This window comes from Ictidomys tridecemlineatus, chromosome 1 (genome assembly GCF_052094955.1).
Source record: "Ictidomys tridecemlineatus isolate mIctTri1 chromosome 1, mIctTri1.hap1, whole genome shotgun sequence".
Lineage (NCBI taxonomy): Eukaryota > Metazoa > Chordata > Mammalia > Rodentia > Sciuridae > Ictidomys > Ictidomys tridecemlineatus.
This window is the reverse complement of record NC_135477.1, coordinates 28,115,333-28,139,142: the sequence shown is the minus strand read 5'-3', so window position 1 is coordinate 28,139,142 and position 23,810 is coordinate 28,115,333. Positions and strand designations below refer to the sequence as shown.

Sequence of the window (23,810 nt, the reverse complement as noted above, 5' to 3'; positions counted from 1 at the left end):
ATGAAGGAAGTGGAGCCCACTTTTTGCCATCATGACACCCAAGTCACATGCTCATCTCTTTCCTCTTTGCTTATTATTGCATCCAAGTTGCTTAACTTATTCATACAAACTTAATATCTGTGTGTTCACATTTGTACCATGTACACAAACTGGATGCCCTAACTACAATTAATGTAGTGGTGATAGGTTTCTCTTATGACTTAAAAAATCTGTATTATAAAGAAACATTTGTTTCTTAACTATTTCTTTTACCCTTGAGGAATTGCCTTTAATTTAATGAAAGTCAGTCCCTTCAGGTTCCATCATTTCTATCCTAAAGGACTTCTAACTTTGGCTATATTCTGTTTTTCCTGTATCATCTAGATCTTCTCCTCTCAAAAGTTGCAATAGTCAGTTTTCATCTCTGTGACCCAAATGCCTGATGAGGACAACTTATAGGAGGAAAATTTATTTTGGCACATGGTTTCAAAGTTCAGTCCACAGTGAGTCAAACCCACTGCTCTGGGCCTGGGGTGTGCAGAACATCATGGTGGAGAAGCACTGCTTCATTCATGGAAGCCAGGAAGCAGAGTGAGGAAAGGGAATGGGCTGCAGAAAAGACACACCCTTCCAGGGCACATCCTCACTGATCGGTCTCCTCCAGCTATGCCCCTCCTGCCTATAGTCAACACCCAGTTAGTCTGTTCAAAATATGATAGACTGATTAGCTCACACCTCTCATAATCTAATAATTTCATCTCTGAATATCCCTGAATTAACATAGGAAATATGGGAGATACCTCATATCCAAACCAGAATAGGTGTTTATCTATTTAACCTACATTCCTATTCTACTATTTACCACATTAAAGAGGAAAAACATCATCATCTTCCTTGACTACAGTTCTCCCTTTATTTTCCTATTTTTCTTCATAGTAAAAAAAGAATCTCCCTAGGGTTGACTACATTTTGGTTTCAAATTCTTACCCTCCACTTACTTTTCAAACTATTGCAACCCAAGTTCAGTTCCCACTACTCTTCTGAACTGTTTCTCAAAGCCACCAACTATCTACATGTTGCCGAACCAAAAGGTACTTTTCTATATTCCTAAGAGTTGACTTCCTGACCTCCTAGAAGCACTTTCTATATATTCAAAATTCTTTTTTCTTAATGCACATTGTCCTCCAGTTTTATCTCACACTGAGAGCATTCCTCTTTTCTTTCATTTCTGAATATGCAAGTTCTTCAGGGTTCTCTCCTAAGCCACTATCTCTGCTCTTTCTATAATTCTCTAACTTATCTCCTCCATTCCTATGGCTTTAAATCCAATTTTCAATGCTAATGATTCCCCAAATTGGTATTTCTAGTAGAGATCTTGATTTCTTCACTCATTCAATGACATTCTTGATATCTCTATTTAGATTCAAGCATAATAATATGACAGAAAATCAAATATCATGATTTTCTTCCCAGAATCTTGTCACTCCCCAGTCTTCTCATCCCTGTGAATGACAACACCATCTACCCAATTATTTACACATCTGTCGGGCAGGCCCAAGATGGCTACAGTTAAGCTCCCTCACTGAGCCCTTACAGTAAGCTATGTTTTTAGTATGTAGCCAAGGTCACAAACACACTGATTCAGCTTATATACTCAAGGTCATAAACATTTGCTTGTGAGCATGAATTCACTTATGTAACCTGCTGACAATATGCCTTATTTATCTGACCTGCATATAAAAAGGTCTATGGAGGTTAATGGAACTGGTTGGGTTAATGAAGCTGGAGCTGGAGGCTGGGGGCTGCTGCTGCCTCTGAATAAAGAAGGCCTACTATTCCAACTGCACCTTGCATCACCTTCCACCTGCTGTGACCCTGAATCTGTTTTCCTGGGTCTGAGCCTCCACCTTGACAATTTGGTGTAGTGGGCAGGCTATTCCACAGGGGAGAAATGCATCAACCTCAGTAGACAGGAGGGCTACCTGAAAGGGTAAAGTTTCTAAGCTGCAAGGCCTGAATTAAAAAGTGAAGGACCAGGTATTGTTAAGTTCCTCTGCTACACCCAGAACCTGAAATTCCTGAGGCAGTTAAGACAACGCCCTACTGGCCATTTAGTTGATTAATAGCCTAGGCCCCTGTGCAGCTTGTCACGTAGGCATACAGGGCCCGAACCAATCAGTTTGAATGTGTACCCCGCTTAGGAGTGACCAATCACCCCCCCCACACCTGTTCCCGCCAATGAATGTACTAATCAAGTTTAAGAATTATTGTTTGATTTTCCCGCGCCTCATGATGATTTGTCCTGATGTATGCAAAGCCTCTGCCCTCCCCAAAAAGTGTACTTAAGCACTGCTTAACCTCTGCTTGGGGCTCTGGGCTGCTCTCCCTTCTTGAGTGAGCACGGAACCCCAGCGCGCTGGAATGGATCCCCAATAAATCCCCTTCTGCAATTGCATGAGTCAGTCTCTTGGTGGTCTCTTCCTCCGACGCTTCGCCGTACCCTTACAACCAAGAAGCACTCAGTTGCCAAGAACCATTAGCATGGATTCCTGTGTAGAGATGTGCTGAGAGCCATAGCTAAGTAAGAATGAGGCATGGCAATTTCCTTGTCAGCCTACCCCATGTTGCTTAGAGGGAGGACTCTCCATTGTGGAAATGGGCTTGCCTTGGACCCAGGTCATTTGCAGTGACATTGCATGTATGTTTGACTAAAGTGACCCTGCTCAAAGATCAGGGTAGATATGGGTTTAGGGAGGATCCTGCTGGATTAGGGTGGGTCCAGGTTTAGAGTGTATCCTGCTGGGAATAGGGAGTATCCTGCTGCCTCAGGCATCCGCCTGCTCCTTGAGTTCCCACTGAGTTCTCGCGGGATTCTGAGAGTATTTGGGGATGCAGAGCCCAGTGGAAGTGTGGATTTTCCCCAGAACGTGCGTGTAGAGTGCCGGTGTGAGTTTGGGAATAAAGAATTGCTGTTTGAATCTACAAGGCTGTGAGTGGCTCGTGATTTTGTGCCCAGCCAGACTGTGGCATTTTGTGGCCTGTAGGATACAGTGGAGGGTTCCCTGTGAGCATAGGGATTCTGATTGACCGTGGTAAATATGGACCTGGCAGAGTGGACTGTGAATAAAGTAATGGAGCTGAGGCATTGTCCACAACCAAGGGGAAAGGTGGCAGCAGCAGTGTGGAGAAAATGGAGAAACTGCCTGAGAAGCTGTGCACACAGCCACTGGAGCCATGAGATAAATGTTTCTTACAGCTCTGAGAGCAAACAGTGATGCAGCTTTACCAGAGACTGCCAAGATGAGGGAGTTGCGAGATATGGAAGAGGCCTTGGAAACCAGAGTAAGATCACTGGAGGAGGATCTCTGTCCTTGGAAACACCCCTTGGCCTCCCCAGAGAGCTGATGGAGTCTGGGGAGGAGGAGAAAGAAGATTAACCTATAAACCCAGCCAATGGTAATACAGAAAGTGAAACAAGAGCAGCCATGTCTCAAATGAGCAGCCACCGACAGTGCCAGCCCAGTTAACCAAGTTCACCACATTCTGCCTGTCAAGCAAAGTTGGTGGACTTGGGAAAATAATTTGGACAGAGGCCAAGAGAGCCCCTGGCTGCTTTGATGTTATACCTGTGAGACTTAGGGCACTGGTAGCCAACAGAGGCAAGACACCCTATGTGTTATACATTATTGATCCTGCACAACCGAGTGACTTAGAAGTGCCACAACCTTGTGACTTAGCAGCGGCCAAGAGAGAGCCTAGGTGTGCCAGGAGCCAGCAGCAGCCAAGAAAAAGACCAGATGTTCTAGGAGCTGGCAAAGATAAGAGACTTCAGGAGATGCCTAGGTCTTATTACTTATGTAACTGAACCAGAAAGAAGCAAATACCTTGGAAGCACTTACACTGCCCAGTGTTTGGTACACTGATGATGCCAGCCATGGACAACTGCCTGTGTGGATGTTGGTAGCTGTGGGACCAGAGACAGACCCTGTCTAGTTTAATATCAGTACAAGACAAAACAGTTAGTGAGCTGAACTAACTGGTGATAGCAAATGAAGAATCCTCCATAGTGGGATGTATGACAGTTGTGTGGTGTTGTGTGGTGTATTGGGGGAAAGTTCTGTGGCAAGAGCTTTGAGAGCTAAACCAACAGGAACTGGTGACTGTAGGTTGTTTTACTGGCCATGCTCCCTGACTAGCCCAGGGAATGATGGTTAGGATGTGGTGGTTAGGGCAGGCACCTTTCACCAATTGGGCATCTTGGTTGCATCACTGCCTACAGCATACAGGTGTGAAAACTATGTGGAACCTAGCCAAACAGTGGGGCCTGCCTTTAATGCAGAGTACCCTAGTGGTTTGTGCCCAGGAATATCCACACCTCTGATGCCTTGAAGTCACAGATGGCCAGGTAATGCATGGATGCGTGCTCTTGACACAAGGGCAGGTTTACCACATTGGCCCTTTACCAAAGTCAGAAAGGTGCCATGTTTGCCTTGACGACAGGGGATATGGCTACAGGCTTGTTGTTTACCTGGCCCAGTAATCAAGCAAATCTGAGTACTATGGTTCATGGCCTGGCTGTTTTGATGGCCTTATATGGTCAACCTATCACAATAGAGTGTGATCAAGGCACCCATGATGTGCATGGTGAGTCTTGTACTCAGTTGCAAATTCAATGGAAGCTGTACCTCCCATATCACCCACAGGCTGCAGGCATGATAGAAAGACATAATGGCCTGCGTAAGAGAGGACTTAGGACTGCAGTTAACTCACCTGCTAGGAAGGAGTCATCACAGTGTCTGGGGACAGTTGTGAGAGCTCTGAATAACCATCCCTGATAAGAGGCCTAGCTCCTGTGGAGGCTTTGCTGCACTGCACAGCAGCATCAATACAGGTTCAGGTGACAACAAAGAATGTTGTACTTAAGTCTGGGTTTGGAAAGCAAGAGGATGTTCTTTTGCCTGATCCCACTGGATTGAATAGAAGGAAACTGTGGATTCAACATGGCCCTGGACAATAAAGTCCTCCCCTGACCTTCCCTGGGTAGCTATGTTAGTCCCATGGGGAGAAGGTTTAGAATGTGATCTCCTTGTGACACCATGGGTGACTAGTGAATGCCTCCCGATGCACACACATGTATCTTGGCCAGATCCTGCATGTGGGACACAGATTTTAAAAGGTACCTTTGTTATTTCCCTTTGACCAATTATGAGCTACCCAGTGCTGGGTGCACACAGAGTCTGCTGAAATTCAGGACCAAGCTGTATGAGTATATGGTATCACCACCCAGGGAGGCCTCTGCAGACAACCCCTGGGTTTTCCTGGGACTAAAAGCTGGCCTGACTTCTCCAAGATGTATAGGATTTTCTGTACTAGTCCCTCTAACTGCACTGTCCTTTTGTCTATAGGTATGCCCTCACCAACACTATTGTGAACTGGGCACATGCCTATGCCAGAGTAGCAAACACCTCCATCTGCTGCGTATGCTCTGAAGTGCCTGTGAGTCCTACTGCCAGACTACTCAAGGGACAGCCAGACTATGTCCCTTGACAACTGACATGGCTGGGAAAGACTTTTATTGCCACAACAACATGGGATAAAACCAGTTTTTAGTAATCCTACGTAATGGGGCTTGTTCGCTGTTTGTATGCTGTGGCGGCTTATATAGCTGTTAATGCATATGGATGCAGTGCTGTGGCCTCCTCACTAAGGGAACTTGTAGAAGACTTCAAACGCTTAGATTATACAGTGAGAGATCCTAAAGGAATGGATTGTCGGGCAGGCCCAAGATGGCTACAGTTAAGCTCCCTCACTGAGCCTTACTATGAGGCCAAGGTCATGAACATCCTGATTCAGCTTATGTACTCAAGGTCATAAACATTTGCTTGTGAGCATATACCCACTTACGTAACCTGCTGGCAATGTGCCTTGTTTCTCTGACCTGCATATAGAAAAGGTCTGTGGAAATGGCTCAGGAGGCTAATGGAACTGGCTGGGCTAATGAAGCTGGAGCTGGAGGCTGGGGGCTGCTGCTGCCTTATGAATAAAGAAGGCCTACTATTCCAACTGCACCTTGCATCATCTCCCCCTGCTGTGACTCTGAATCTGTTTCCCAGGGTCTGAGTCTCCACCCCCAAAAACATCTCTGTCTCATCGTTATGGTCCTATCCAACACACCATCACATCCCATGGATTCTACTGTTAACAGTATATTGTACTGCCACCATCCTAGTCTAGGTCCAATCATTCTTTCTCTGCATTGCTGCAGAAACTTTCTCACTGATTTTCCTGCTTTCTGTCCAACCCAATTGCCACATACTAGGCACAACATACTAGTAATGGGATAAATCTGATGATTTGTTTCCTCAGCTTAAAAACATTCAGTGTTTTTCTGAATGTGCTTAGAAGAAATTGCGAGCCCTTCATTATGCCTTTTAGCTCCTATATAACATGAGTCCTAGTTTCTTTTCTAGCTATATCTTTTGTTAGCCAACCTAGCCATTTTTTCATCTTCAGGGCCTTTGCACATGCTTTTCATTCTAACAAAAACACTGATACTTTTCACTTTGTGTAGTTAACATCTATTCATCTTTTAAATTAGACCTTAAATACCTCTCATCCTCCCCTTATATGTTACTTGAGGTAACCCTTCCATGACTTCCCTAACTTAAGTATAGCACTTATACTCACTCACAGAACCACATAGCTCTCCTTGGTATTAGCTTAGTTTTAAGTTTAGTTGATTAATGCCTATGTCTCCCTTAACTCAGCAAATCACTCTGTGCAGGTAGAGAATGTTTTTGTTTTTATTATTTTATTACCAGTTCCTAATATAGTACCCAGAATATAGCTTCTCAAGAAACATCTTCAGGGAGCTGGGGATGTGGCTCAAGCCGTAGCGTGCTCGCCTGGCATGCGTGGGGCATTGGGTTCGATCCTTAGCACCACATAAAATACAATAAAGATGTTGTGTCCACCAAACACTGAAAAATAAATATTAAAAAATTCTCTCTCTCTCTCTTTAAAAAAAAAGAAAAAAGAAACATCTGCAGAACAAATGTATGAGTACTAGAGTGTCACGCTACCGAAAAAATGTTGTAGGTCCTGTGAAAATATATTAATCTAATAAAGAACAATAATCCTGGGCTGGCTTTAGCTCAGCGGTTCCTTCGCCGGAAAACTTGCAAAGAACAATAATCTAAAAGAATAACCATGTGAACTTAATGATAGAGTCATTAGCTTTGCTTGATTATTTATCTAAGAAATGTAAGTAACATTCTACACTCGTGATCCTTATCCCCTAATTATAATAGGCAAAATGAAACCAACCTGTCCATCTCCTCCACTACACACATACACAGAATAATTTCAAACTTCAGTGAAAGTATGCAAAGGGAAGCTCAGCTGATCTGTGGGTAAGGTCATGAATTTTTTTTTTTTTACAAAAAAAGTAGAAGTTGCTCCTGAGATGAAAGGTGTTTCAGTCAGCTTTTTGTTTTTGTTGTTGTTGTTGCTGCTGCTGTGACCAAAAGACCTGACAAGAACAATTTTAGAGGAAGAAAACTGTATTTGGCACAGGTGGTTTTAGAGGTCTCAGTCCACAGATGGCTGACTCCATTGCTCTGGGCCTGAGGGGAGGCAGAAATCCATGGGGGAAGGGTGTGGAGGAAGAAAGCACTGCAGGACAGGATAATCAGGAAATCAGGAATGGGTGGGGGAGAAAGAGAGAAGCTCCTCTCACAAGGGATAAAATATAAACCCCAAAGGCATGTTCCCAGTGACCTACCTCCTCCAGCCACACCCCACATGCCTACAAGTTAATTCATATCAATAGATTAACACACTGAGTAGGTGAATGCTCTTCTAAACCATTTGTTTCACCTCTAAACCTTTGTCATTCTCACACATGAGCTTTTAAGGGACACCTCATATCTAAATCATAACTGAAGGCAAGAAGAGAAGAGTGGGGAAGACAGCGGCATTGAAATAAGGGTGGCTACCCTTGAACTATTTGAGTGTCTTCACTCTGCCTTGAGCCAGGAGACTTGGTTTGGCATTGCAAGTTATTTTGTAGCTTGTGGGTAGCCACAAAGGAGATAAGCACACACCCTTAGCCTTGAGGGATGGAGGTGTTGAACTAGCTTCAGGTGGACCTCACCTCCGCTCAGCCTGGGAATGAAGCTCTGGGAGTGGATGTCACTCAATGAGATGGGATACACCCCCCCTGAAACCCAATCCCTTGCCTCATTTGGGTTTCTTCAATAAATAGGATGGTGGCATAGTCTCTCTCTTTCCAACAAACCTTTAAGGTCAAGAGCCGTCCCTGATTCCTGCAAGTAAAAGGTATTTCTGTGGGTTGGGAGCTTCTTTCCCATTTTCTAGTTATTGATGTAGCCAGCGCTTGTGAACCCAGCTCAGGTCACCCGCCGAGCTAGCTCCCAGTAGTGGCTCCTCCCACTTAATGGATTACACAATGCACATGACCTCAGTCTTTGCTGGGCCTGGGAGAGAGCTGCAGTAGCTCCAGAGTTGGGCGTAACCCATTGGGCCTCCTACTTTAAAAGGCAAAGAACATTCTATGGAAAAACTTTTGATGCTTCTCTCATATAAAAAAGCAAACGTAGGCTCTCTCTTTCCAGTGTGGAAGCTCCACCCCTAAGATCAAAGAGTCGACCCACCCTCCCTTTTCAAAAGTACTTTCTGTGTGCTTTTTTTTTTTTTCATCTTCTTAGCTTTATTTCACAGCCAACCTGCATCATGTAGAGGAAACCCAAATTCCACCAGCCCCAGGTTCCTGAGTGAGAAAAACACCTAAAATTAAATTTCAATTTGTTAGTGTTGCTACAGTATGAATCCTTTTGCCTTTTCAAACCTTCAGTAATATTTAATCTTTTTATGCAAGAACGAAAAAAAGAGAAATCACAAGGGCCATCAAGCTATAAGGGCCATTCAGGAGACAAAGTTTTCCCTTTCCTTGTATATCTCTGTTTCTACTTGTATATCATTTCTCTAACTTCACTTGGTCTGTGCACATCACTAGAAAAAGTCTTACTTATCTTTGATTTGTAGGAATAACCTTTCCTATTCCTGACTATTGCAAAATGCCTTTTACAATGTGTGCCTTGGTACATAGGGTACTGTGTTCCAGAAGAGCTCCTAAATCCCCCAATTTCATTGCTCTCACCCCTCCTGCTCTAGTCTCTAATTTGGATCTTGATTAAAGTTGTATCTATCTTCAGCCTTCCTCATACCACAGTGGCTCCCTGTAATGTAATTCTACATGTTTATTGGTAATAAATTCATGGTCAGGCATTTCCTCTGACCCTGAATGATTGGTCCCAATGTACACAGATTATCCAGATCAAGTCTGGTCCACCACCAGGATTGAGGAAGAAGCATTGAACAGTATCTCATTATTATCAGTGCTTTAAAAAATGATTGTAAGATTAATTCAAAACCAAAGAAATCAAGTGGTAGCAATTCTCCAGAATATCTGCTAATAAATCTATCAATTCAGTTGTTCTTTAATCTACAAATATTTGTAGTGCTTTTCAACTTTTTAACCTAGCTCTGCTTGTCAAACTTTACTTTTTATAGAGGCCATTAGAATAAAGTTTTGTTTTGCTCTGTTTTGCTTTTTATAAAATTCAAAATGATGGTATGTAATGCTATAATTAAATGTCATTTTCAAACAATGCATCCCTTCCAATCCATCCTAGAGATTGTGATGTGTCTCCCCCATTATACCACTCTCTTCTGACCATGGAAGTTCTTCCATTGTTTGATGAATAATCCCTAGTTTAGACTGGATTAAGCCACTATGGAAAAAAAAATCTCCTTTACTCTTAAGATTGAATATAACCAGGAAAAAGTACAAATACTTTAGATCATTACATTTAATGAACAATGTCATAAGGAAACCTATAATCTGACATACCCATCTAGGAGAGCAATGACGTTCTTCCTTGGACGCCCAATATTAGGGCCATATAAGCTGGCTCTGGAGTAAATCCGGATGGGTTGCAAGAGGCTCTTCAGCTGGATATAATCTTTTCCCAACTGGCTGCCATTCACAGCCCGGCCATGCATGGTCCGATAGTTATTTGGCTCTAGGTTAAAAACAGACATGTAAGTTAGCTTTGAGAAGAGCCAGACTCTGCCAACCCTTTCCTGTCCACAGACCTCTGCCTTTTCCTTAACAGAATGAATAAAATAACCAAAGAAAGGAAGTGTGGTGTATCTAAGTTGAAGAACTATCCCAGGAAAGAAGTCAATTTAGCAGTGTCCTCTTACCGTTTCACTCATTTCAAAGCAATCTTCACAAAAGATCACCTAATCCACAAAGGAGACAGTGCTGATTTTCAGGCAATATTTCATAATGCATGGTATACTGGATTGAATAGTGTCCCCCAAAATTTATGTCTACCAGAACTTCAGAACATGACATTATCTGGAAATAGGGTCCTTGAAGATGTAATCAATTAATATGCAGTCTCACTGGATTAGGGTCAGCCCTAAATTCACTGATTGCTATCTTTATAACAGAAAGGAGAAGGAAGTTTACACACACACACACACACACACACACACACAAGTATACCATTCAGACCTGTAAACTGCCTAAATGTTGACTGTACTCCCCCCACTCCACAATCCACCTACAATCTACTGGCAAAAGATGGAAGCACAATCTCTGATCAAACATTGACCCACAATTAAGCTATATTGTGATATGCCTTCTTCACACCATCTCTTCTAACTCTGGAAGGCCTGCAGAGATGAGAATTTCTTCCATTGTTTGATGAAGACTCCTCAATTTAGAGTGAGCTAGAGGGAATATCTAGAAGCTGGCCTTAAAAACGTTTTTAAATGATAAATTTAAAAAATGTAGAATTATCAGTAGCTACATAATGTGAGAGAGACAGACTCTATATAATTAGTCCATGTAAGTTTCTAAGCAAACAAACAAAAAGGAACAATAAAAGCATCTCTGGTATGGAGGATTTATAATTTAGAGGTTCTCCAACATATTATCTAAAATATATTATTTTCAACAAAAAATTATGACATGCATAGAAATAGGAAAGTGTAACCCAAATATTGGGAGGGGGAGGACTGTTCTAAGAAATTATTTCTTAAGAGGTCTTACTGTTACACTCAGCAAACAAGGACTTCAAAATTTCTATTATAAATACATTCAAAGAACTAAAGAGAATAATGAAGAATGAAAGGAAAGCATAGTGTTATTGACTTATCAAATAGGAATATAAGAGAAATAAACCATAGAAAAGAAGGCAGATTCTTGAATTGAACTGACTCATCATAAGCAAGAGAACACAATGAGATTAATGGCTGAGTTTTTGCCAGAAACAATGGAGGCCTTAAGAGAGTGGGATGACATATTCAAAATACTGAAAGAAAAACCCTGTTAACCAAGAATTCTACATGCAGCAAAGTATTCTTCAGAACTGAATGCAAAATTTATATATTCCAAGAAAAACATGTGAGTAAATCTGTCTTATAAGAAATTAAAAAAGAGGGCTGGAGATACAGCTCAGTTGGTAGAGTGCTTGCCTTGCATGCACAAGGCCCTGGGTTCAATCCCCAGTACCACAATAAATAAATAAATAGGAAGTCCAGATTGAAAGGAAATGCCACATATGGCAATTCAAAACCACACAAATAGACAATATCAATATAGGGAGTTATATAGGTAAATATAAAAGTTGAGAATATACATGACTTCGTTCTTCTCTTGAGTGACTTAAATGACACTTGCACAAAACAAATAGATAAAGTGTTGTTGGTCTTTATCATACAAAAACAAAATCCTAACAGAGTGACACATTTCAGATTCAAATAAACAAATAGATTTGAAAGCAAAAGGATGGAAAAGGAGAAATATCATGCAAACAGTAACTATCAAGACAGTGGGAACAACTACACTTCTGAATATCAGCAAAATAGACTTTAAGAACAAATGTTACTAGAAACATTGCAGAACATTTTATAATGATAAAAAAGTATCTGGTAATGAGAATAAAGACCTCAATTTTTTCAAGAAGATATAGACATACCTAACAAAAACACCAAAATACAGGAAGCAAAATTGAAAAAATTGGAGAAATAGAAAATTCAAAAATATTACAAGGATACTTAGTACTACATTCTCTATAATGGATAACACAACTGGACAGAAAATCATCTAAGATATATAAGAGTTGAGTATCATCATTGGCTAATGAACTGCTTGATCTATAGAACATTCTACTGGACAGTAGCAGGATACACTCTTCCAATGTAGGGTAGAACATGCTTCCATATATAACACATGCTAAACCATAAAACAAATCTCTTTAAAGGATTAAAATCATGCAATGTATATGCTCTGACCACAACTGAATTAAACTAGAATCCAACACCCGAAATTTGAGAAATTTATTTGAAAACTAAACAAATAATCCATGGGTCAAAGAAGAAATCACAAGGAAATAAAAACTGGAGTGAAATAAAAATATAACACAAGAACATATGGGATGCAGCATAAGCAATGGCTAGGGAAAATATTATAGTCAGAAATGAGGAATGATCTCAAACCAACAACCAAGGATTCTGCTGTAAGAATGAGAAAAATAAGAGAAAACTAAATCCAAAATAAGAAGGAATAAAATAATAATAAAAAATTAGAGTGGAAATCAATAGTATTCAAAAATAGAGACAAGTCAATGAAAGCAAAATTGGTTCTTTAAAATGACAACACAATTGACACATGATTAGGCAGAGACACCAAGGGAAAAAGAAGAGGCCACTGACTACCAAAATTAGGAATAAAAGAGGAAACACCATAAAGAACTTCGTAGTGATTAAATTGATACGGAAACACTGTGTACAACTTTATATCACTAATTTAGACAGCTTAAGTAAAATGCAAAAATTTCAAGAAAGACACAATTTATTAAAACTGGTTCAAGAAATATAAAGTCTAAATAGATATATAACGATTAAAATCAATGAATCAGTAATTAAAAAATCTTTTCATAAAGAAAGCCCAGACCCAGGTACATTAATTGGTGAATTCCATCAAATGTTTAAAGAAGAAATACCAATCCTTCATAAACTCTTCCAGAACGTAGAGAAAGAGGTCACGCTTCTCAACTCATATTATTCCCATTCCAAAGCCATTATGAGAAAACTAAAGATTAATATGTCTCTTAAATATAGATGCAAAAATCCCCATTCAAAAAAATATTTACAAATCAAAGCCAGCAACACAGAAAGAGTATCACAAACCATGATAGGATTTATGCCAGAATGCAAGGTTGACTTAATATCAAAATCCAATTAATATAAATTACTATATTGATAGAATGAAAGACCAATATCATCACAGTATCATCTCAATAGATGGGAACAAAAGCAGCTGTAAAAAGACACCACCATTCCCAATAAGCACTCTCAATGCACCATGAATAGAAGGAACTCTCAACCTGATAAGGGAAATCAGAAAAAAACCTACAGTTAATATCATCATACCTAATGATGAGATACTGAATGTTTTCCACTAAGATTGGGAACAAGGCAAAAATGTGCTCTTGCCACTCACAGTCAACATTTGTACTAGATGTTCTAGCCAGTGCAATTTCTCAAGGAAAAGAAATTAAAAGCATCCTAACTGGAAAGGAAGAAATAAAGCTGTCATTACTCTCAAACAACATGATCCTTTTTGCAGAAAATCCTAAGGGATCCACACGTGTGGGGAAAAAATTTAAATATATAAAAACAAGTTCAGCAAGGTTGGAGAATATAAGAACAATTTATAAAATTGTTATTTTTAAATACTAGCAATACACAGTTCAAAAATGAAATTAAGAAAATAATTCCATTCATATTAGCATTAAAAATAATACTTAAGAATAAACCTAGCAAAAGCAATGCAAATTGTATATGCTGAAAGCTAGAAAATATTGATTAGAGAAATTAAAAATTAATCAATCGGGAGGCTGAGATGGAAGGACCATGAATTCAAAGCCAGTCTAAGCAAAAGCAAGGTGCTAAGTAATTCAGTGAGACCCTGTCTCTAAATAAAATATAAAATAGGACTGGACATGTGGCTTAGTGGTTGAGTGCCTCTGAGTTCAATCCCTAGTACTCCCCCCAAAATTAAATAAATGGGGAGATAACTTAGGTTCAAGAATAGGAAGACACTAAATTAAGATGGTAAGTCTCCCCAAATTGATCTGTAGATTCAATACTCTATTAAAACCCTAGCAAGGTTTATCGAGGATATTAACAAGCTAGTTCTAAAATTTACATGGAAATACAAACATCCAGGAAAGCCAAACCAATTTCAAAAAAGCACAAAGTTGGAGAACTTAACACTTGACAATTTTAACACTGTAAAGATGTTGTAAAAAGACAATATAGTCCTAACAGAAGAACAGAAATATAGATCAGTGGAACAGAAGTAAGAGTCTAGAAGTAGAACCACTTAAGTCAATTAAATTTTGATAAAGGTGCTAAAGTAATTCAATTGGGAAAGAGGTTATCTTTTAAATAAAGTGTTGGGAAACTTGAAATCCACATGCAAAAAAACTAATTAAGAACCTTACTTCATATCACATGCAAAACTTAACTCCTAATTGATTCATGCCCAATATAGGAGCCAAAACTACAAACTATAAAATTTAGAAGAAAATAAGGCAAAGAACCTCTGTGACTTTGGGTTAGGCAAAGAGATAACACCAAAAGCATGGTCCATAAATTTTCTAAAATTTGATAAGCTGAACTTAATCAAAATTCAAAGCTTTTATACTCCCAAAGATTCCATTAGCTAAGTGAAAAGATAAGTTATAAATGAGAAAAAAACTGTTTTCAAGTCATATATTTGATTTAAAAAACATATTGAAAGTATATAAAGAATTCCTGGGCTGGAGTCGTGTCTCAGTGGTGGAGCGCTTGCCTAGCACATGTGAGGCACTGGGTTTGATCCTCAGCACCACATAAAAATAAATAAATAAATAAATAAATAAATAAATAAATAAATAAATAAATAAATAAATAAAGGTATTGTGTCCATTGTCAACTAAAAACAACAACAATAACAAAAAGAATTCCTACAACTCAATAATAGGATAAACGTTAAGTCAACATTACACCAAAAAAGTGCAAATGATTAATAAATATATGAAAAGGGACTCACTATCACTATTATCAGTCACCAGGAGTGTGCAAATTAAAGTTATATTAAGATACTACTTCAAACCTACTTGAATGGCTATAATGAAAATGATAGACAATAATTAATCATGCCAAAGATGTAGAAAACTGGAACCCTCATACACTGGTGACAGAAATGTGAAAAGGAACTTCATAAACTTTGGAAAAGTATTTTGTAAAATAGTTTGACCACCTCTTAAAAAATGAAAATAAATTTATCCTAAGACCTACTAACTCTGCCCCTCTTAGGTTATTTTTCTAAGAAAGAGATGAAAGCTTTATGGGGATCTTTTGAGGGTGATGAAAGTTTCCAGAAGTGGAAATGATTGTATAAATCTTTAAATTTATTAAGAATAATTCAATTATCAAATGAAAAGAAGGGATGGGAAGTAAAGGAATTGTTATGGTTTGGTTATGAAGTATCCCCCAAAGGCTCATGAGTTTAAGGGTTAGTTTTCAGTGTAGCTATGTTCAGAGGGGGGGCTTTGGGGAAGTGATTGATTCATGAGGGCTCTCATCTCATCAATGGATCGATCCACTGAGAGATTCACAGCTGATTAGACTATTGGGAGGTGCTGGAAATTATAGGAAGTGGACCCCAGTTGCAGGAACCAGTCCTTGGGGGCATACTATGGGGACTATACTTTTTCCCTAGCCCCTTCCCCTTACTGTTTCCCAGCCGTTATGCTCTGAGCAGCTCTATTCTGCCACATCTTTCTACCATGATGTTCTGCCTAACCTCAAACCCAAAGCAGTGTAGCCAGCCATCTATGGACTAAAACCTTAAAACCATGAGCCCAAATAAATCTTTCCTCCTCTCAGGTATTTGTCATAGTGATAAAAAGCTGACTAACACAAAGACAAATGGTAGACATAAAAATGTTCTCTAATAGTAAGAAAAGGAAACAAGGGGTCATAACTATCTTCATATGTACACTAATTTATTGTTAGAAAAACAATAGAGTCAAATTGAACATTTAAGTTTGAATTACTAAAGGGCAAAAATGGTGTGAGAGAAAAGACAATAATCAATTGTTTCCAAGTGCTATTTAATATTTATCTCCTTTACCAAGAGATAAGCAGCTATATCTGTTACTTACTATTGTGTCTCTCCAACCTAAAAAACATACTAGACAATCAAAAAACATTTGTTGAGTGAATGAAAGGTAGACAAAATGAAGAAAGCCAAGGAGTCTAATACTATTAAAATAAAACAAAATAACCCCCTACCCCCAAACAAAAAAAATCATAGGGTAATAGAAAAAGATTTCTATTAGAATTCTCAAGTTCCTAGTATAGATTTAACACTTACTGCTGCTTTTAGAAATTCACTTCACTTCTCTGAAGTATATATTTTTTCTTATATAACATTTACTTTATCCAGCACCTTATTTAGTTAGCATTTTGAGATCCAATAGAAGAGTCTATTTGGAAGTGCTACCTAAACTAATACTATGCACTATATTGTGCACTATAGGATGATGATAGTTAATAATCACAATGTAAAACTCCTAAGGAATAGTTATACATGTCACTAGTCAGTGGTAAGGAATATGCATTGTTATGCCCTTCAAAATAAAAATAAACAGATGAAATTTAGTGGTGATGGCTTTATTGAGATATAATTCACATGCCATAAAATTTGGAAATTCTATGTATATAATTCAGTTGTTTCTAGTATATTATACAGTTATGCAATCATAACAAAATGTGGAACGTTTTAATCATCCCAGATTAAACTCCTATGCCCCTGCTTTCCTCCCTTCCTCCCATTAGGCAACCATCAATCCATTTTCTATTTACATAAATTGTCTATTCTGGACATGTCACATAAAGAGAATGATACAATATGTGTTTTTTTATGACTGTCCTTTTTATTTAATGTTATCTTTTCCAGATTCATCCATATTATAGAATGTGTCCAACCATAATTCATTACATTTTATAGGTTATAAATAGACATGCCTATTTTTAATGATGGATGCATAATATTATGACCCTTTTAGAACATGGAGTAATAATATTGCATTCGATGGCTATGCCACATTTTATTTACATTCCAACTAATGGAAATTTAGGCCATTTCTGTTTCTTTGCTATTACAAATAATACTGCTCTAAATAGTCACGTGTAGTTTTTCTTTGTGTGTGAACATATATTTTCATTTCTCTTGGATAAAAAGTACACCTAAGAGTAGAACTGCTGGGTTATATGGTAACTCTGTTGAACTTTTGGAAGAACTGCCACACTGTTTTCCGTAGCCAGCTGTACCATTTTACATTCCCAGTAGCCATGTGTCAGGGTTCTACTTCCTCCACATTCTTATCATTCTTGTCTCCAACACTTGTCATTTTCTATTTTTAAAAAATTTTTTAAACATTTTCCTTAACTACCTGGCCATGACACTAACTAGAATTTAGGTGAGGTACCTAAATTAGGTATCTCATATAGATTCTCTACTATAATAATAAACTCAGATAAAGAACTTATGTAATTAAAATATTACTAACTTCCCTTAATAACCAAAGGATAATTAACTTAAGTGCTTACAAAAGTAAATGATGAATTTATCATAAATTATGTGCATCAATTTTTATTTTTAGCATATATTATTTGTCAGCTTATCAACTTCCCTGATTTATTATTTATTCCTTTCAAAGTATAAATACTCTCTCCAGTTTTAGCACAGGAAGCTTTATGTAGTTCAACAGTTTTAAGATTATCCTGCTTTTACATTTAGGTAATAAACTTCAGGAGACAAGAATCTTGATTCTGTTTATTAACTCTGTCCCAGGGTGCTCTGCCAAGCCAGACAGTAGAGAGCAGAGCAGAAGCTCAAGGATATCTTCTAATTTCCACCTCATCTTGGCATAATATTTTGCAAAGCACATATCCAATACATACATATGAAACACAAGAAAGACTAAATGCCATGAGAGTATGCTTGTGGACAAGAGTGTACGGGAAGGAACTGAGAGGAAGAAGGTGAAGGGGGTGAGAAGCCCACAGAGAGAGGGAAAGGAGAAGAGTAAGCCTCTTTTCCCTTCCTCTCCTTCTTTAACCATCAATCTATCACCTCTAAAAAGACAGTTCTCTAAAGCTCTGATCTGTGACTTAGGCTCATAAATAGTCGCCAATGTATTTGAGGACTGTGGTTCAACCCTTGGCTTTTACAAGGCTATTATTGTTATATATACGCAAGTACATGTGGTCAAAATGTATAAATGTACATTTGATTTTAAATGTGCATAAATATATTTTACAGTTATCCACATAATTGCAGAGTAAAAGCTCAATAGATGTTGAGTGAATAAATAAAACTGGACTTCCAGAATAAGCAGAATCATCATCTCTAAAGGGCTAAAATTGCTAAGGTAATAAATTTGACTTTATCAAATCACTCAAAGGACAGGCTCCAAGGACCTGAGTCATGAAATTAAAATCAGAGAATAATGAGTAAATATATATAGGTGCGATGTAGGTATATGATACTGATTGAGTAATTAATTATGGTAGTTTCTACTTTCTTATAGAAATGGGCAGATCTGTTTGAGAAGCACATTTATAGTTCATAATGTATTGTGGTGGTCATTCAATTAAAGTTTTCACATTATCTTAAGGTAATTTTAATTATTTTCTCTCTTCTAAAGAGAGTTTGACTGAAATTCTTATCTATGTCCACAGTTTGGGTCTCCACTTCAATTTTTTCTCAGTTTTTCCTTATTTTTGATTCATTGATGGTTAACAGAAATACAAAAGATTATAATCATCACCTACTATTAATCAGTTACAAAGTTTATAATTTATGGATATTTAAGGAAACATTTTTACCACAGAATGAAATATTATATCAGGAAAGTCATTCTTTCATAGATTTTTGACATCCTAAATGTTCTTAAGCTTTATCTCTTGATATTACATATACCTTGCTTTGATATTCACTAATTTCAAAGGATTAAAAAAAGTAGGTTAGTCACTTGAAATTTAGCCACTCTAGGAGAAGCAAACAAAGAAATGTCTATTTGGCTTTTCCAACACCAGATATTCTCTAAAGATAAAATGCTTGTTAACAGGGTATAAGTATATGGAAAGAATGAGTGATGAAGACTGACTAGTTCTATTGTCCCTCTTGAGATTGGAACATAAAGATTACACTATTACCTCTAACCAAGACAAAATATGGTTACAAAGAAGAAATGGAAAGAAGACTGGGGAAATACATTTAGGCCAGACGATGACCATGCAGATCATTTCTGACAGGAATAACTGTGGGCAGAATACACTGGATATCAGAAAGGATATGATTCTAGCACAAGGAAAACTATTAGTAGTTGATAAATTAATTAAAGAAAGAACAAAATGATTATTGTTCAGTTCCTAAAAGGCAAGCTTAGATGGGCAGATAATTTATTAAAATCATATAAAAAAATAGAAATGAAGTTTTTAAAAGAGTAGGTGGTGGGGATGGTGAGCGGGGTTTGACAATGCAGCTTAACTCTAGACTTCCTGACTACAGACAGAAAATTAGCTACAGGAATGCTCTCAACAGCTTTACTGCATTCTTTCCACCTCATTGAATGGATTTGATTATATTCCTATTCATTCTTATTTATATTCCTATTGTCTTATCTATGACAGAGCCTTTCCTTCTCATAAATGATTCTCTTTGTTAAGGGCCTGAAGTGGCCTTCGTGAAGATAGGAATCAAGTGTTGAAGGGCTTAGTGACTAACATTCTTTTAAAGTAATTAGCTCCATCTCTGAGCTGTTTAGCATAGTTTGAGGGAAGAAGGTGAATGGGTAAGGGCAAGATCTCAGAAGAGATAAAGGTATATAGAAAGATGGGTCCTTCAACCCATCCTAACACCAAATTACTCCAAGTATGTCAACTGAATATTAAGTTTAACAAACTCTCACACTCAGAGATCCCAAAACATCTGAGGAATCATTTCCATCAATAGCTCATAGAGAAGTTTTAATTGCTTTAGACTTATCTATAACTAGTTGAGATTTTTTTACAAAACAGTATTATTTAGGTATCACAGGATTTTTACAAAGCAAACAAATAAAGATAGACTGAAGGCAGACCATGTACTGTGCTGTTCAGCAGAGGCTACAGCTCTCTACCTGAACTCTCCCCAGATTTCTCCCATTCTGAGGGAAGATGAAAGAAAAAAGAATGAGGGGGGAAACATTAAAGCTACATTCCCCGAATTCCAATTAATGCCTACTGATAAGAAAACAGGACATTATCCCTACAAGACCCTTCTCCTTTACCATCTTATGAGAACTTCACATTCTGGAATGCAGTAAATTTATGTGTGAATATAAATCACATATGTGTGCATGTGCATACATACATACAAACAAATATGAATTAGCTACAGACATGCAAGGTCATGAGCAAAAATGTTGAAATAAATTTGTAATAGTAATTTTAAGAAAAGTCTTTTGTTAGACCAAATTGTTTTTGTCTAAGTTTTGCCAAAAAATCTTTTTTTTAATTAGAGAAACAGAATTTTCAGATTTATAACTGTCCATAATTTTAACTAACTTATATCAATTGACTCAATATTAGAGAGTCATGGAATCTACAGAATAGTGTATATATCATGCACAAACATGTATTATTGAGAAAACATAATTTTGGAAATATCAAACTCTGCCATGGACTTGTTTCATGGAAAGAACAGTAACAGATGTTACACATATACACACACAGCATAGAGCATGCACACACACACACATACAAATAATTCAGTGATTAATCAGGAATAGCTACATTATTTTCAGGACCCCATGCAAAATAAAAGTGTGAATCCCCTTTTTAAAAAGTTATCAAAAATTTCAAGATGGCAACAGCAGGACAGTAAACCAAGAATGAGTCTCTTCTAACTGAGGGGTCCTATATGACTACACAGGTTACATACACCTGAAAACAGTCTTGAGGTGGTACTCGTCTATAATCCTGGTAGCTCGGGAGGCTGAGGCAGGAGGATTGAGAGTTCAAAGCCAGTCTCAGCAACTTAGCAAGACCCTAAACAACTTAGCGAGACCTTGTCTCAAAATAAAAAGTAAAAACATCTGGGGATGTGGCTCAGTCATTATGAGCCCCTGGGTACCAATCGGGGGAAAAACCTACCCTGATTAAACAGCTTACAAAATAAAATAGTGTTGAACAGATTTCTGTGTAGCAGAACTTCTCAGAGACTTTACATGCTAATGTACATTGTGAACCCTCAAGAGGTTCTTGTACCATACAGCATTCCTCAAATATATTTGAGCATAGCTCTTTTGAATTATGATTTTATAAGGATCATCTTGTAAGGCCAATATTCTGTAGAATGAACATTGTTCACTGAAGCTCAGGCTGTGCTGAGAGTTTGTATCTAGTTTAACATCAACTTGTTAGTCACAAGTCACTGACCATATTTTCCCCATTTTTGTGCCATTTTCCTTATCTTTTAGAAAGATAACTGTAAATGCAAATGTCATGGCTTCACCAAGTCTACTGTCCTTAACTATTTGGTCTTTTACTATATGCATATTTAACTCCGTGGACTAAATATCCCAAATAATTTCTGGACTAGTATACTAGAGACGGTCTGATGATTGAGATTATATCCCAAACCAACTTATTTTCTTCTCCTTTATCTTGTCAATTCAGAGGAAATAATATCCTTACTTACCATTACCCAGTTCCCAAGAAATGTTGTACTTTTTGCTGGCGCTGTACTTCAACAGACTCAGGGCACTAGAACTGTTCCAGGAGTTATTGGGATTACGACGCAGTGCATTTAGAGCAAATATCAGGTGGAGTCCAGAGCAATCAGCAAAGTTATAAAGTTTGTCTAGAGACCTGGCTGGGAAGAAGCAGAGAAAGGCTTATAACTTTCAAATCAATATCCAACAAAAGGAAAATATTAGCTGCTAAAAAGAGGCCTTTCTATGAGCTTCCTGCTAATAAGAAATTGCACAGAAAGGTTTCTAAAAGGGACAATTTCCTTTTGGTGTGAGATGCAGTTTAAGGTGATTTTAGAAAGAAGCACAAAGGGGATTGGAGGTGTAGCTCAGTGGTAAAGTGCTTGCCTACCATGTGTGAGGCTCTGGGTTCCATATCCAGCACAAGCAAAAATAAATCAATAAAAAAAATAAAAAGTTTAAAAAAAAAACAATCAAAAAGCCCCCAGAGAATTCCAGAAGCTGCAAGTTGGCAATCATGTCTAACCTACTCTTATTGTCATCTTATTTTGTTAACAAACAATTGAATTGCTGATGTTTAAAATGGGACAATTCCAGTGTAGCTGGATTTTTAACTTTTTCAGGAAAAATAAGATCTGCCACTGTTGCATATCCTGCATGGCATGGCAGGAATAGTGTCTGATGAGTCTTAGGAAAAAACTCAGCCTACCAGGACTTTCAAAAAATGTCAGTCAGGTCCATGTTTCTAATATTTTTAAGTATGGAAATACCATAACCATTACTAAGATATGCTCATTTCAAGCTGATCCCAAATAACATCAACTCTATAACCCCACGTATCTCATAACCATCTCATTTCATTTCTGTTGCCGTCATTCTTGTCTGGTCCTTGTCTGTATTTTCCTGTCTCCTTCTAGATTCTTCCCATCTTGCCAATAAATCTTCTCTCAATCACCCTTATCAGTTTCACTCACCCCTCAAAACCTTAGCATATTCTCAAAACCGTTTTCTTCCTCAGTTCAAGATCTCTATGAATCACCATTTTTTTTTCCTACAATGTTAGGCATTTCTATTTCTCTCAGGGTTCTTTGTTGATGTCAACCAGTTCAATGTATTATAGAATTCTATGACCTGTTGACTTTTGCTCTAAATATTTTCCTCACTTGGCTTGCCCTTATTCAGTTTTGCAGCATATCCAGGTTTTACTTGTTCTTTTAGGCAGTGTTTCCTAAGGTATGGGTAACATGACTTCAGGTGATATGTTATTGTTAAAAATATTTTAGGTTAATAATTATGTACAGGGGTTAACATTATCTTCATATTCATTATCCAAGCTCCTAGAACAGAGTTTGTCAAATGAGGTTCATGAAACACAAAAGTTCCACAAGAGGTCACCAGGGGTTTGCAAAAGATGATGCATAGAGAATAAGGCTGTTTTATAAGCAATTTTGTTATAGGTCTTTTAGTCTTTTAAAGTAGAACTATGGTCATTAGATTGAGTTCATTATTAGTGTTTGAAGTGAGATGCAGTAAGGCTGTGACTCTCACTTTCTTACATGTGCAAGAAGGCATTTTTTAAGAAGCATTAGGAATAAGCACTGAAATTGTCTCATTTCAGTTGAAAATAAAATCCATTCGAACTATCTCACATTCTACCCAGAATTGAGCAACTAGGCAAAACAACAAAAAGCATAGGTTTCAGATTAAAGAGACAAATTTATTTATTTTTAGTTCCAAAACAGCAAAAGCAAAATGCATTTATAGGCCTATTAAAATCATTATAAAACCAACACATGTGTATAATAATTTTATAATTATATACATGCAACTCAGTAAGAAAATGGCATTTTAAAAGTCTCGTATAAACTGTATCATAGGCTATAATTTAATTTAAATGCCACTAATAAATTTTTCATA

The 23,810-nt window shown here is 37.7% G+C and overlaps 1 protein-coding gene across 1 annotated transcript in view; it reads right to left on the bottom strand.

Annotated features, from left to right (window-relative positions):
• The window catches only part of Hpse2 (heparanase 2 (inactive)), a 629,942-nt gene that overhangs the window by 221,932 nt on the left and 384,200 nt on the right, over positions 1–23,810 (bottom strand). The window contains exons 4-5 of the mRNA XM_005335241.4: positions 21,881–22,054; positions 9,914–10,085 (exon numbers count right to left, since the gene is read on the bottom strand). Of these exons, the coding sequence (XP_005335298.1) occupies positions 9,914–10,085; positions 21,881–22,054 (346 nt within the window). The remainder of the gene's footprint in view (positions 1–9,913; positions 10,086–21,880; positions 22,055–23,810) is intronic.